A 17,050-nucleotide genomic window follows, 5' to 3' on the forward strand; every position below is an offset into this window, starting at 1 on the left:
CAGTAGATGATAAAGGGAATGAAGAATCAATTGGTTACTAATTAACATACTTGCCAATCAATGCATGTACCTTCATTTTGTTAGGCCTTACTTTCAGGCATGACCCATGTAATATGCACTACTAATTATTATATTACCTCTCCTATCAGGTTTCTGTGCTGTGTGACAGTATTTCAATGATCTCCTTTTGAAGTTTAACACTGAATCTCTTACTTCTGCAGCTGTGGAATCACGCATCTATTTGATAAAGCTGTTAAAATTTCCCAGTGTTCTCTCTGAAAAGGCTACATCAGATGTGATTCTATGGGGTTTTGTTGTGGTTCCACAGGACGACACTAAGCATTAATTCCACTGCTTACTCCTACTCATCAATCCCGTTTGCACATCCAGGGCTGGCACTTGTTTTTGCCATGGCTTTAAATTAATATTATGATGAGCTGATTGCCCTCTGTGACCAACAGACTTAGCAGAGTCATTGTTTCTAAGGATGTGCTCCATTCTGTAACTTTGGGCTACATTTTCCCTCTAAAATCTGTACACTTGTTTCTCAATACAACCAGGTTTATTTTGTTTGCATGGCTGCAGCTTAGCACACAACCACAACTCCTACTGCCTGTCATTATTTGCAATTCTGCTTTGTCCCATGTGCAAATATATCGTCAAAGATTTGTATTTACCTTTCTAAATACTGCTACTCCATTAGCATCCCTCCAGTTGCTTCAAACTTCTTCACCAAGCTACAAGATGTTTTAAAAATTAACATTGCCAAGCTATACAACCCCATGACTAGAGACCTTTTTTCAGACAAGTTAGGTGACTTTGCATTATTCAAAATATTCACCAAGCAACAGGCCTACCTGTGAGCATTTCTGGTTGAACACACATTGATTATCGTAACTAAGTTCTTTTTGATTCTTCTTCAAAACTCGTAACACACATTTACTTCTAGCTATTTCCTCTTTTCCCAACCCCCTGCCCTCTTCCTATATTTTGCTCTGTAGAACCAGTAAAGATGCTAAGCTGCTGGAAAGCTGCCTTTTAAGTTTTGACATGGTTTATTTCTTAAAGTGTGTGTTAAGGACATTGCTGGAACTGAATCAGCTTTATGGGTTTCCTTTTACCTCAGAAGTCAGGGGCTCCTAATATTGATAGTCTAGTATTTTTTACTGTTTCTCTCCTCTCACTCCTCTTTATCTCCAGCACTGTTCTCCAGTGAGCAGCATTGTCAGGTCTCCAACTTCTATGAAAACACTGACTGACACATTGGACTGAAAGGTCCTTTCTAAGAGGAGCTCCAGAAACTTCCTATTTTTCTTTCCTACCCCTTGAATTCTGATGAGCACTTACCTTATAAAACATGCAAGATGTGATTTCCTTTAAAGCTCATATATATTATTCCTTGAGCATACAGTTTGGTGTTCTTGGTGCCTTCACCTTCTCCTTCTAAAAATGTCAATCCCCCTCCTTTTTCTGTCCTATTATACTCATTTTTGGGTGCCAAAGAGTGCCTGAACAGATGAAGGACATGAGGGTTCTCGGTACAAAAGCAGTAAGTCTCTATGACATCTCACAAATTTCTGTCAACATTCCAGCCATCAACTCTTCACCTTTCCTTCGTCGTATTTGTGGGAAGACTCTGAGCTCAGCTTGGCCATTTTTCTGGAGCTGCCATCAAGCTGCTTCTACAATTCATGTCCCCATCCTACGCAAATAGGTGTAAGATCCAATTTTACTCTCAAGAGAGTCAAAAACTTGTTTCACATTCTCACCACCTTTTGCATACTATTTTAATTTTTTGACTGCTTGGATCCTTTTAAACTGTCATGTAAATTATCTTCTTGTTTCACTGATCTAATCACAACACTCATCCAAGCCTTTGAGCTTTCACTGTACCTCTGCAACAGACACCCTCTGCTTTGCCTTTATGGCTGTTCATCGTTCAGACCAGCACCATCTAGAAAATAATAAATATCTCAGGCTGATCCTAACAGTTTACTGATGTATCTAGCTGGTACTACTTACCCTTCAGTTTCTAACCCAAATATCCTTCCTGCCTTCCCTGCCTTGTATCACCCTTTTTCATAATGACAGATACCCACAAAGTACCTGCACAGACTAAGACCTACCTCACCCAGCCGTTCTCTAACAAATACATAAATCCTCAATTCCTTTTGCCTTTTATCTGGAGGAGCCTCAGATAGTAAAGGCTCTCAGACCCTCCTTACCAGCAATCTGAACTCAGCTTCTACCTAACTGAGCATGACATGTCTCCCCACTGCCTTTTTTTCTCCTTTTTCCATCTGGCTAGTCTAAGAATATTTTTTATTGGCATCCAAAGTTGAAAAAAAAACCCTGAAATACTTCAGCAGTGTCAATAATCAGATCCTTACTTTACTCTGAGAATTCTAAATAAGAAAAAAGCATTTGTATTGAGAACCATGAAAAGCAGAGAGTTAACACTATCAATTGCTTGCTTAAGTGAGAGAGTTTTCTTCCAACTTCAGCTTAAGTAAACTGATGAATTACACGCTTCAATGTTAAAAGCAAGACTAATCTATAATGTCAACAGTACAACCAATGTCTATAGTTTAAGGGTAACCAAAGAATGAAAGCAGTTTATGGCAGAGAATTTTTCTGGAGTAAATGAGGAATATGTGATTGTTTGTGTTGAGATACACAGATTAGATCAAACAGAACTGTCATATATGTTTTAAATGGTCATTGCATAGGCAAATCATGGTAAAATAAGAGGATAAAAATCCATCTTATTGACTTCAACACAAACAGGCTGAGTCATAGACAAAGGGATGATGGGGAGAATTACTGTGGAGAGTACGCTGAAGATGTTGCCAAATCCCTGTTGCCACCTTCAAGTCTGAAATTTTGTGCATCACGAGGTGGGGAAGCAGCAGCTGCACTGCTGTGCAGCCACCCATCCTCCCCCATCAGCATCACAGCTGCATCCCGCTCTGAGACAACAAACATGCGCTCCCCATAAATAGCTAACTTCTCACCATAATACAGAAGTTCAACCAAGTAGAAAGTAGCTTTGGGGGTATGTACTATGCTTTCATTTTAACAGGAACCCCATAGATCAGGGATAGAAAAGAAATATTGGTATCATAAATATCCTTGATCAAGCAAGTGCTTAGTAGATCTGCATCTACAGAAAACAGATACAAAATCATAACCAAAGTTGCCTCACACAGTTAATAAATCTTTAAATGATTCCATGAAACAACATACCAACTATTCTGGAAAGGATTCAGTCGTTCCTGGAAAGCTAGAAGTAACTCCATTGGAGAAATTTTTCTGTGATAGAGTGATCAGAGGACTCTGCAGTCAAGAAAAGCCTTTTTTTTTAGATGCAGGGCTGCACCCTTTATTCACTATTTAAAGTACCACTCATCCTGTGGTAAATCACGCCAAACACCAGGTGAACTCAGACATTCTTCTTCTACTTCAATTTTCTTTTTAAAGTTTTCTGAATTAATGAAGCCAAGTCATCTGTTTCTGAGTAAATTAAGAAATTGTGTACTTTTATTTGTCATGCCACTAAAACTGGTCAATTGTTTATTACTCACCTCCAGATCACAGAAAGTGTGCTTTTTAAACATGTTTCCAAATCAAGGTGAAACCTTGACTGAAAGTTAATAGTGACCTATTATTTGGTTAAAAAAGCAATCATAGTGAATGCTAAAACTAAACAAGTTATTTCACTGCTCCTGAATAATGGGTATTTTGGAGGTCAGATTCTTGTAAATGCTCAGAAAAATAGATTTGTATTACCACATTCCATTATCCAAAAGTACCCATTAATATCCCCAGCATGTAGCAAATCCTGTACACCGCAGCACTGCCCTGGTATGGAGTCAGTTCTTACATAAATTTAGACATCATAGACTCATCCAGCCTAAAGCCAGCAAAGCAAATGGACAGCAGACAACCCACACCCCATCAGTTTCATGCTGTCACACAGAACACATGCAGCCCGAATCAGATCCCTGAGCCAGCTACTTTTTTCTCTCAGACAAAATAATTAACACAATTATTCAAGCTTACTAGAGTTTTTCCCTAGATAAAGACCAACTTTGATATATTTTTCAAATGTGTGCATGTAGCAGCATGTGTACTTTAGGCACAGAGTAGTTTTCCTGTAGAAAGGCTGTTTTTCCCAACTCCATAGTGGTTCCGATACGTCAGAAAAAGGAGGAAGCCTTGCTAGACAGAATTTGCCTCAAGACTGGATGATGCAACTCAAGAACGGTAGCTGAAAAGACCACAAGATGTTTGAGTTGGGGCTAGGAAAGGGAAAGAAATGTGCTCATCTGCAAATTACTTAGGGGCAAATGGAATTTGGGGACCATCATCTTGTCCTGGTCTCCTCCTTTTTGATATTTTTTTGTCCATTTTTAAAATGCAAAGTTCAATTTTAAACAAGCATCTTTCTACAGATACACTTACCCCGTATCATTAAATATCCCCCTTACTGCAGGTCATCTCTCAAAATTCAGAAGAAATACTGCTTGGATTATTTTACATCAATAAAATCCCAAAGACACGTAGCCTTTTGCTGAGCAAGCTAAAATGGGTAAAGAATCCCAATTTATTCCTCAAGCTGTGGAAAAACAGTTCAAGACAGAGTCACAGATACAACGTTGGGATGTTAATTATATCACGTAATTAAATTTTGAAGCGCAACAGAAATCAGATACAAGCCTGCAGAGGGGTTCCTCTTTTGATTTGTGTACACCATGATCACAAGAGCAGCATCTAAACTCAAAAATTACTCATTTTTACCAGAGCTGGCTTGGCAGGAAACCACACATGATCTCCAGCCTTACCAGGCTGGCCAGATGCCAACCAATTTCATGGCTGCAAAATGCAACGATGAAAAGCTACTGCCTGAGAACTTTGACAAATAGTAAGATAAATAGACTGTCCCACTGCTTTCATAGTTTTTTGGTAGCACTGAGGTTGGGTTTCCACCAGGCCAGGCAACATTAACCTATGATCCAGCCCTTTATTAAAACATACAATGGAAGACCTCTGGTCTCATCCATGAGAATGAGAACTGTGAAAAAACAGAGCAGATCAAAAAGGGGTACAACCACCAGGCCTGAAAATTCCCTAAGTCAGAAGCACTTGTTAAATACCAGCAAAACCTCCAAGTACATGAAAATATTCTTCCATGTTTCCTTTTCTATTTTGCTGGCAATTCAGGCACCAATCAGCTGGAAGATGTGTCTGTAAGGGTTCTTCCACCCCCAAGAGGTAAGGTGTTCACAACCTCTTTCCCTGAGCTATCAGAAATAACATCATGCTGTTGTCTCCTTTTCTCTTGCTATTTAACTTGCTTTGCTTGCAATTACTTCCTCTGACTTCTTAAGTTTTTCACCAATAATTCCACAACTTGGCCAATGACAAGGACTAACAGCTACCACATTGTGTATGTGATGGGTCTCTCGCAAGAAAGCCACTCTGAAATATTTTCATTATGCTGCTGACACTTGGCTGTGCCTCCTTCTTCATTTTGTTCACCTCTCTCCTTTAGTCCTGACAGTGCCTCCAGTAGAGGAACGGATCAAGAGGGATACCTATTGCTTATTAAAAAAGCTACTGAAAACAAGATAAGCATCCCTTAGGGGAAGGTTTGTCAGTTGTTTCAATTGAACATCGAGGTGATGTTGATCTCCCCTAAGAACACCTTCAATCTCCCTGTTGGTTCAGCAAGTCGCAAGAACAGCTGGGAAGGGAAGAAGCAACAGTAATGTAATTCACCTTGCTCTAAGTGCAACTTTCAAGCAAAGAAAACAGAAAATTAGAGAGAAAAAGAAGAGCAAATAGGACAAAAGCTTCCAGAAGCTAAGGGGCAAACAAGAATATATGTTTTTGTGACCGAATGAAAAACACTGATGGAGTGGGAGCAAAACAAGAAGAGGAACATTTTCTAACTTGCATATCAGCCTTCTAGAAAGTCCACCAGCTCTCCCCTGCAAGATCTTCTCTGCTATCCTTGTCAGCAGTGAAGAGAAGCAAGAGCATCCCATGTGAGGAAACCCCTAATTCAGTGAAATGCACATTCTCATCCATAGGAAGGTGACTGAAGAGCTGAACAGCTACAAGTCTTTGTTCTACTTACGCTCTTGTGTGCCGGGTGAGAGAATTTACTTTTAGTAACAGAGGTTGGCCAGGGCACAGCTGGCATGGAGCAAAGATACGTCAGTGACTTCCATGCCTGGGATTAATGGCTTTCAGCATGCCAAATTGGCCTTCTTACAGCATTATGTGCCCCTGCATGTCTGTGTGCAGAAGGTAGAGAATTAAAGAGATGAAGGATTATTACAGGAGATCAGAGATTTTTAATAATGTCTGGCCTCAAGGAAAGACTGACCCATTCTCCTAAATTCCCCATTCCTTCTTTAAACTCAGATTCTAGTTTTAAGTCTACTGAAGTTCCCTACCCCTGCCCCCTGACTCCTGTTGTATGCATGTGTGTAAACACGTGGATGTGTTTACTTTGAACATTTCTACAGCCTCTAGATTTCTTACACTGAAAGCAGACAAGCACTGGCAATGATACTAAGGCAATTCTCACACCAACCATGAAGATCTGATACACCTCATTCAAAAAGATGTAAAAATTAGGAGATGTTTACTACATCATGACACAAATTGGATTTTTGGTAACAGTGCAGCAAGTAGACCGTCAAGTAGATTACTCACAGGGATAAAATGGCCAGACAATGTGTATTGTGTATGCGAGGTATGGACCAAAATTATTCCATATCTCCAAAAAAAATAAGTACCTTCTATGGACCTAAAGCTTTCCAAGCAGAAGTCAACTCTCTGATAGGAAAGCAGGACCTACAATTACACGAGAAAAAGCTTTACCTTCACTGGCAGTAGCTCAAAAAGACTTTTAACTTTGTAGCACACATCCTACTTGGAGCCATCAGGTGGAAAAAGCTGTGATGGATCACACAGAACTGCAGGAACTACTCTTGCAGCAAGATGAAATACAAACTGTCTGAAATTCCACACAGCAAACAGCAGTCATCCTGATCTTCTCCTCATGACTAACATTGGTGCACTTATTTTGTGACAGCATAGCTGTGTTCTGCTCAGCTGTTAACAATAGCTTTGTAAGCAAGTGTTGCAGGGCCTTATGGCTCTTTGATATGCCTGTGTAGCTGCTTTTCTTTCCATTTCCCCTACTATGTGCCAGGTTACAGAAACACTTCCAAGCAGCAGATTCAGAAATAGAAAGAGTTCAAGGCCAGGTTTCACACCTGCAACCTTACAGTTCTGGGCTGCTCCAGCCCTGAAGACCAGTCTCATTATAAATCCAAGGCTTCCTCTAACATCCAGGTTTTATGTTCAGTAATTCCAGATGAAGTTTATGATTTTTTTACTTCTGTGTTTGGGGCAGGAAGTGACGGAAGGGAGCAGAGGGAAGCAATATTGCTATGTAGCCTTACACATATCACATTTTACTCTCATAAAGTAATTTAATTGAATGCCACAGTAATTCATGCAAAGTAATTTATCACCCAAATTAAGATGCTGTCTCACTCCAATCTCCACAAAAAATCATAACCAGCTACTCCTATTCAACACTAACATACCGTAACTATGGCTCCCCTAAATACTTCAAAGGGCAATATAAATTAGCACAATTTTGAAGGGTTAAGTAGCAGTTCTAATTTTTATTTCTTTTAGATTTCTGCTGAAGAATCTGTTTTCTAAATCACTATAAATAAAGTATTTAGTTTATAGCAGCAGCAGCAAGCTATCACAAACAACCCATATGAGTTCCAAAGTGGGGGGAATAGGATACAAATGCCCTACAAAAAGAACAATGCAGCCCCCCTTTGACACGAATGTGCTATGTCCATATATGTACCAAGGAGAAATTTTGGCACCTAGAGGGTATTCAAATAGAATAAGCATCAGCAGGCCCTGTGGTTTAAGACGTATATTCTGGTTTGTTAAGAAAGCAAGTTGTTCTGTAGTTGGACAAAGTGCACGCATGACCCATTTCTTGACTCCAGGTATGATTTATGAAATTTGTGCTGATTATCTGCTCATCCTGGATGGACTGCATTACACTGCCTATCTTACAGGGGACTTTTCTTGTCACATTGCTTTAATAGCCCTGCAGAACAGTTTAATAATCTCAAAGTCACTGGGAAAAAAAAAATGAATGCAACAAACAAACAAGAGAAGCCCCAAACCTGTTGATTTTTCTATAAGACAAGAAAGGTCTAAAATATAAATAAAATTGTAAGGGAACAAAAATTTAAATCTGCATTGCCCTCTAGAAAAAATGTAAACAGAGATCTCTTCTGATATATACTGACTGTCCAAATGGAAAATAAAGACCCAATGACATTTTTAGAAGAACAGGATAAACAACTCCTTACTCTAGCTAACAGTCCTTCCCTCTCTGCATTGAGAGACAGAGAGATGATGAAAAGTCATTTGTACATAGATGAGACTCTAAACCACAGGAGCTCCTGCACTGCTATTCACTCTGAAATTCATTCAGATAGTGAGGGGGAAAGATACAGCAATTTCCACAGATTTAAATAAAACAAAACAAAAACCAACCAAACAAAAAAACCCTACCACCAAAAACAAATCCCAAATCTTCATTTTAGAAGACTAGAAAACTCTGGAAATGGTCCTAATGTAAATCTCAGACAAATCTGCATTTTGCTGAAACAAGAACTTTTGAGTCTAGGCCACATATGAAAGTAGTTCAGAGTTCCCCATTAGGTCCAGTTCTTATCGAGACACTAGGATGTCAAAAAACTTCAGAGTGAAAATTTAGTAACTGGCTTACCACAGAGGAAAGAATAAAAGTTGAAAGAAAGAAGTTGAAAGAAAAACAGACAGTATCATCTGTGACTTAACTTGGTCTTTCAGGAAACAAAGACCCTCATGATAGTAAATATAATCCTTGAATTGTTTGCAAATAGCTTTAATCATCTAATTGCCATGGATAAGGAAGGAAAATCTATGCACTATCGGAATTCAGTACAACTAATTACAAGAAGGCAAAATAAAGATTTTTATCAAACGTAGTGTGTGTTCTTCAGCTATTATAGCTATCAATATTCATATATCTTATAGCCCTTTCTGGGTGGTTGCTGCATACATTTTGTGTGCAGCCAAGAAGCTTCTTGACTGCAAACGTGCTTTTAAAAAGAAACCTGGCCTGAACCCTGCATTTCCAATTCAAGCAGTGGATTCTGAAGCCTGTTAACTCCCTGGAGCAGCTGATAGCTAAAGACTTGTTTCCGCTTTTCTAACAATTTCCTGGTTTGCATAACAATCCTAAAAGAAACACACTCAAGAAGTTTTCCAGCACAGAGAGATTTTGTCTCCAACACAGTTCTAGTTTCAAGGCATAGAGAATATTTATAGATAATTACAATAACTTCAGAGATATATTTGTCTACAAATATATTTACATATAAATATGTATCAGCTGCTTGTTTAAAACAAGATTATGATAATTTTGCCATATCCAGGAAATACAAAACACTGGCTTGTGCCTGGTGCTTAACTCATGCCATTGTGAATAAGGGGGGGTGGAGGGGAGGGAAGGGGTTTAATGTTTAATTTCCTGTTAAAAACACACACAGGATAAAATCTTCCAAAGAGCAGTTATAAAACATGCATTTGTTAGCCAAGAAACTAGGTAAATATGGAATGGAGCCCAGGTTCACTTTTATTCCTTCACCCCCCCTCCAAAGAAGAAAGCAACTGAAGGCCAGGGCGCATATTTGGAGGCACTGAGCTCTACTGAGGGACTAGATAATTCATGAGCCTGGCTCATCGACACACCGTGCAGCCACTGGGGCAGTGGCTCAGAGCATGCAGTGACGCAGCTGGGCTCTAGGTACTGCAGCGCTGCATGTGCACGGCACACGTGCCCGAGAGCCATTGTCCCAACTACTGACCGCTGTCCTCACACAGCTGCCCGGCTGAACACAAGGAAAACAGCCATTAGCACGTGGTCAGCAGCTACCAACAGCCTGAGGATCCTGCTACCTTTGGTAGTGGCTTCCCAGACCACAGAGGGTATTTTTTTTAGCAGTTACAAGGGGAAATATTATTGTCAGATACCACCAAAATTTCACCTGCAGCAGTTCAGCCATCATCATGGTTTTAATAAGTATGGTGATGTATTAGGCTCTTCTGCAGTTCACCCCACTACAGCTCCCAGACAAGTACCAGAGTTCTGTATGACATATAACTATTACAGCCTTTAATAATCCCAGCTCTTTGCCAAGATGCCCAAATTAGACAAGAATATGGACTGCATTTAGGCAAAATTGAATCTTTGTAACAGTTTTCAACAGTAACACTGTATTTTTGGCTCTTGGAATAAAAACAACCCACCAAGTGCTTTCTGTCTACTGTGTTTGGGTCAAAGTCAGCTCCTCAGTGCACACCTTGCTCCATGGAATTGGAGAAGTTGTGGTACTTCTTGCATCCTGCTAGGATTCACTTTCAAAATTAGACGTAAACAGCTCTGTGAGTGGTTTCAATTTTGTTTTGTTTTTCAAATGAGGATAAATTTATTATTGTAGATGTAGCTCAAGAGCCTTCTTAGCTTTTGGCAGCATACTATTCAAATTAACACAGTTAAGCTTTTTAAGCAGATACACCTTAAACATCTTCTAGTCAAGGCATTTAGTTTCACATGTGATGCAAGAAAAGAAAGGCACAGATTATGTATCTCTCTGGTGAATCAAACCCGATGGCAGGAATGCTGAGTTTCTTGCTGACTCTTTGCAAAACTGGCTTTGAGACTATAAACAGTCCTGAATTTATTTTTAAAACCTGCACTTAACATCTGTGGTAGGTATTTGTGTTCTTGCCTCATTAAATCAACCACTGTTAACCACCAATTTAGTGACAGTTCACCAGTGAATCTCTTACTACTGCAGGAGTTCAAAACCTTCCTGTTTATTTTCACTTGCTGTAACTGGACTTTGTGCCCTGATCCCATGGCTCTTCATGTGAAAAGAAAATTGACTAAAAACATTAGGAGAGACAAAAGGAATAGGGTGGAGAAAAACTGTAACACAAAATGAGCCCTGACTTGCCTCCTCAGTACTGTACGTACCCCCAAGCCATGAAATCTCAGGAAAATGATTATGTTTCTGGCCAACAGTCAGAATATATAAGATGTTATACACCCTTTGCCTCACTGTATGTTGCTACTGCAGACTCCATGCAAAAGCAAGACTTTTTTTTTTTTCTCCATTGCTTTTCAGCAGTAAGGCAAGTTGACAAGTATTTACTGCTAGTTACAGCAAGGTATTAAAGATTCAAGTGAAGTAGTGGTATTCTCCAGTGCAGTGGTGACCTGAGCCTTTAATCCAGATGAATTTAACTGTAAAGTGCATTAGCTCTTCTCATAAAAGATTTGCTTTAATTTTAGTTCTCTCTCCATTTATCTTATGGCTGTGTAATCTTCAGTAGAGGTCAAACAGATTTCCCCAAAGAAATAGGAGCTGCTTCTTTTTTAGAGGAGAAAAGCATATTTAAGACAGTCCGTCCTACTTTTAAACATAAGTCACAGGACAGTACTCCCTGCTGTCCTTTCTCTGTAGCTCTCCTTGCTTCTTTGCATGTTCCAAAGCAATTAAACCAGCGTGCATGTGCATCCACACACGTATACAAATGAAACATGAAATGAAAACATCTCCTGGAGATAGGATACACAGCCCATCTGATTCAAGGATTGAAATTATTACTAACATCTTACCATCTTCCAACTCCAGGCAGAGATTGTAAACAGCCAGAGGCCTCTTAATACGCTGTCCTTGTCTTCTTGACTGCCTTGGTGGGGCATTTGGAGGAGATACTGACATAGAGATTGGCTCAGGGAAAGTAGCATCAGGCAGGGTTTTGAAAATCTGCAATCAAGAACACAAAGGGTGTTAATTATTTATCATGAAGAGCAACCTGTGCAATGCAACTGTAAACCATTATCAAACAACATTTGTTTTGGATTACATTCAAAGCAGACAGGAGCCAAAAAATCTATTCCTTCAAGTTTGGGAGTATGCCGTGGGTTTTTAATGAGTGCTTTTAAAATAAATAAATAAATAGATAAATACAATACAGAAATAACCAAGAGTACTGTCTACACATTAACCAAGCTGCCAATCAGTTAATTCAAACACAAAACATTTGCAGCCACACTTACCAGCTAGGATAGAGGGGAGGGAGAAAAAGAAGAATACTAACTTTAGGAACCAGTAACCAAAATGATTTAAAGCCTTAGCTAGAACCTGTAATTCTTCCAGAATATCCATTTTAATTTTCAAAGCTTGTGATATCATTACATCAGCCATTTTAATTAAAGAAACACCACACTCTTGTAGAGAGCAAGGGGGAAATTTTGCGGGCAGGGGTTTTTAGTGAGAAATACCACAGTAACAAACCACGTGAGAATTTATTCTGTGAACTATTGCATATTGAAACAATTTTATATTAAGTACTGACATTCAAAAAGATGCATATAAAAAGGATTGCATTTCCTGTCATCATTTTATCTTTTGAGTCATGACCATCAGCATCTCACCACTCCACACAGAATACCATGACATTTCTCTCTGAATTTACCAACAACATAGATTTGCTGTACCTGATAGCACTGTAACTGTCTCACAAAGGGGGCAGTCTAACAGTGCTGATTTACTTCTAGAAAATTATCAGTGTGCTGATGTGCAATTTAACAGCTGCCTTTTACAAGTGATCATGGCATGAACAAATTGGCTTCATAAATATTTCAGCAAAGACAAAGCAGCAGATAAAGAAAAACACAAACAGAAGCTATGCTGTACAGACAGGACTTACACCTCACAGCAATGCAACACAGTGATATAACAAGATATAATGAAAGAGTGTATGATGTTCTTATCCTCCACAACTTTATAATATTTACTATAAGGGTATGTGGCAAAGAGGAGAGATGGAATCAATATTTGAAGGGGAAGCTTTTTATGAAATAGAAATTCATGCAGAAACTATAAAGGGACAACACAGATAACACATTTTTGGATAATTACAGCACATGTCAGGTACAGTACAATGCTAAAAGCCAGAGAGGTGAGAAATAATGCCATAAGCATCCTGTAGTAAGGCACTCAAAACATCATGTTAAAAGTACTAGAAACCCTAAATGCCACCATTTCCTGGCCTGCCAACCCTGAATATTAACGTGTAGGAAGAAGATGACCCAAGATCCCATGTATACACTGACTTACAGCCACTTAATCATCACTTTTGTACTGGCAGGTAGAAGACTGTTGGTACAAAATAATCAAGAAATGGCATATTCCACAAAAGCAGCAGAAAAATGATCATATTCCCAAAACTGGGCAGCACTGGGCCAGAAGACCACTGGTATGCACAGGAAAGCTCCAGTGGAAACATTACCTTGAATGCTGCTGTGGAGGAGGTAAAATGTAATTTGAAGTTCCCCATCCCAGTGTTAGGAAAACTCCTTCACATGCCTACGAACAAGGGACTATGAGAGAGCGCCAAAACAGCAACTCTCTAAAAGCAAAATGTTTGCAAAGAAGAGAGGAAACTGTCCAACCTGGTTCTCCCCAGTAAAGACACAGCAGCACTCTCAGGCAGTGACAAAGCTCTAGTTGTGCTCAGAGTTCTAAAGCCATTTCTTCAAACATGATGCAATATGTAATAATGAAATCTAAAGTGCACCTCCATGGCACTTGGCTAACAGTACCACACTGCCCCCTTATGTGTAAATACAAGGCTAGATTGAGCAGGTTTAGGCATTAATATTGGCTTCTGAAAAATCCGAAGGTACCAAAATCTGAAATGCCATCTTTTCCATGGACTAAGTGTTGCATTTGGGCTCTCTGGCAAACAACTCTCTGCCAAGAGGTTTCAGCATGTTGTTTACTATGTCACATTCCACAGCTGTGTTTATTTGTACAGCCTTATCCACGGATCTCTGCTGAAATTAGTGATGGTGAGAAGAACAAGTATTCCCCAGGAGTACTTCATAAGAGATGAGCTTTCTTGTACACTTCTAGGTGACCTGCACAGGTTGCAGTGAAGATCTTCAGTGTTTTTTTACTTTTCTCTCACAAATATTGCAATATACTCTTCCAAAACTATTAGCATGAGGAACGAAGAGTGACAAAGGAAAAAGACAAAAGTAGTTTTTGCTCTTTCAAGCAGTTCATAGTTGTGTTCATCCCTACTTTGGTATTTTTTTTTGGTCTTGTTAGTAGGAAAATAAAATCCAGTCCAGCCCTAACTAGATTTTTTTCCAGCAGCAGCAACCTCTTTCTGTTAGAGGCCAAAGCCTCAGCTAATACTACAGTTTTGCAAAGGTGAGCATGTGAAAAGCAAGCAGAACAACAACCTCTGCATTCAGAAGTGCACATACAGCATTCAGCTTCTCTTTCTTGCTTTATTTTCACTTAAAGAGACAAATGCTTTTCATCATGCCTTGGATATTTGTCTGCTGCACTGACCGAAGCACTGTTAGGTCTGTCTGAGAATGAGGGGATGGAGACCTGCTTTATTTCAGCTGTGGGGAGAAAAGTTGGGTTTGGTTCTATTTAAATTTGCTTCTAACCTCATTAACTATTTAAACATTGCTGAAGTATAAATGTTCCACGGCTAATAAGAGATGCCAGCTGTGAGTGGCCTGTTGTCAGAAGCCCACTGTGTACACACACAAGACTGAATTAATCATCACACACACAATATGAGCACCTGAAGTGGCCCCAGCATTGCTGTGTGCTGGCTGATTTGCACAAAAGCATGAGGAGCAAGTTTAGGAGTACCACCCTGCACTACAAGCAGTTGCTATCAGGTGCATGGCAAGGCAACCACACATATCCAAGTGGAGGGAAACTCTCCCATGGAAGAACAGATTGGAATGTGTTATTTAAGAGATTATTGTTTTGCTACTTGAAGGAACCACACTCCCTTAAAGTCAGATCTACCATTATCACTCATCTGGACTGCAGAAGTCACCACAGCTTAGACTAATTCCTGTAATAAAGACAAGAGTGAAGTACACTCATTGAATTACATCATTCTAGAAGTGATAAAAATATATTAAGCCAACCTCGAAGTTTAAAGATTACACAGTCACATCCAGTGTTAACACAGTTTCTGAGACTGTGGCCAAACTGCATGAGATTTATAGACTACAGGTTCTCTACAATTTAATTCTCAAAAGCACTGACATCCTGCTATTGATCTACCTGGGAGTAAACTCTGAAGCTAAGGGCAACAATTTACACTTGGGAGATGACTAATACATTTAGCACTCAAAATTTTAATCAAGCAACAAATCCCATTGTTAGTCCGTCCCAGTTAGTCCACTACTATAAATGGTTCTTTAGGTCTGATCTTAAATGAAAGCAGAATTTCAAAGTGCACAGTGAATGAACCAGTGGATGAATCTCCAAACCTGCAGTGTAAAAGTTACAACAAAAAAGATGAAACTCTGGTGGAGAGATTTAAAACTCTGGTAAGTCGGACCTATTTCTTTCTATGTAGGAGTATAAAATGGATGCTTTACAAGGCTAAACAAACCACAAACCATCTTGGGCATACAGCACTAATAACAGCTCTGTCTAGAGCAGCGAGCCCAAGATCATCCCTACATATTCCAATTCCAAAATCTGTGTCCCACAAAGTCTGTGGCAGCATTTCTTGAGAGTAATGAGCCAAATTCAATATATTATTGTACTGTATTCTACCAGCAGATCCACATGGCAGCAGCCCAAGGAATTTTGCCAGATTCCCCTTAATCTGCAACAACAGTGTTGGACTCTAGATCCTGAGCTCTTACTAGCGCCACTTTTAGATATTCAAAAAGCCCATGGCTGGGAGGATTTAACTTGGCCTATTCCACGAGTTTATGACTAGATGTATAGTTGTACATGGAAATGTAGATTAGATTCTGCTGCTACAAGAGAATACTGATCTGTTCGTTCTGGTCTCAAGCAGAACTAATTAATGAATTTCAGTGTGTTTGCCAGGAATCACTTTAGGAAGAGACCCAGACATCAGGTCATCTCTGTCTGCTTTGTTTCACTGGGGTAATTAAAATTTCCTCTAAAAATCAGTGGGAGGCAAACAGCAAGGACAGAGAGGGATGAAAAAGAGAGGAGAAAAAACTGGAGGCTTGGTAACAGAGCTAATGAGGATAAACTTATAAAAAATCAGCTGAAAGCAGTGCCATGATTTTGTTGCAAGACAAAACCTCTATCACTCCCATAACGCCAACCATTCAGAACATGCATCTATCTCCTTGGAATATACAAACACAAACCAGAGTACCAGAAGTCATTGTGTAATACAAAGGAGGCTAGAACATGCAAGGTCATTCCAAATTCTTTGGAATTCCGCTAGTGGGATAGGTGCCACTACTACATTCACATGTTGTAGAGGGCACTATTTCTCCAGACAAGAACAGCATAACAAGTTTTTATTTGGGCAATTTCCCTTCAATACCAACTTGATTTGCCATTGTTAAATAAAAGATACAAACACAGACACTTCAACTAATGTTCATTGAATAATATAAAACACCATCCAGCGGTCGCACGTGTACTGCTCTCCCCTTACACATTTTATCCCTATGGTACTCCTTGCATTTCCATGACAACTGGCTATAATATATGCTGAATAAAGAATATTTTATCCATTAGCAGTTAATGGGATAGTGCAAGAGGAGCTTATCACCATGGTCTTTCCTTGACTTAGCTTCTTTTCAATGTAATACAAGCCCAATTCAGGTTAAACCCAGCAATCTGCACAAAACCAAAAATCATATATTTATATTAGAGACAAAAACACTAAAAAACAGTCAACTGTCTTTGTGGTTCACAATGTGCTCTTACTCAGATAAATTTTCAAGATTTTTTTCCTCTTACGATAATGACGACTGTGGTCGTACCCTGCTTTTTTCCATTTTCTGAAACCAAGGCAACAACGTCTTTGACGTCAAATTACAATTTTACTG

The 17,050-nt window shown here is 39.3% G+C and overlaps 1 protein-coding gene across 1 annotated transcript in view; it reads right to left on the reverse strand.

Annotated features, from left to right (window-relative positions):
• Positions 1–17,050, reverse strand: part of ARHGAP10 (Rho GTPase activating protein 10) — a gene marked incomplete at its 5' end in the record, with an annotated part of 143,929 nt that overhangs the window by 28,425 nt on the left and 98,454 nt on the right. Inside the window, one exon of the mRNA XM_082281208.1 lies at positions 11,789–11,939. Coding sequence (XP_082137334.1) covers positions 11,789–11,939 — 151 coding nt within the window. The remainder of the gene's footprint in view (positions 1–11,788; positions 11,940–17,050) is intronic.

The sequence above is a fragment of the Coloeus monedula genome (assembly GCF_965178545.1).
Source record: "Coloeus monedula genome assembly, chromosome: 5".
NCBI lineage: Eukaryota > Metazoa > Chordata > Aves > Passeriformes > Corvidae > Coloeus > Coloeus monedula.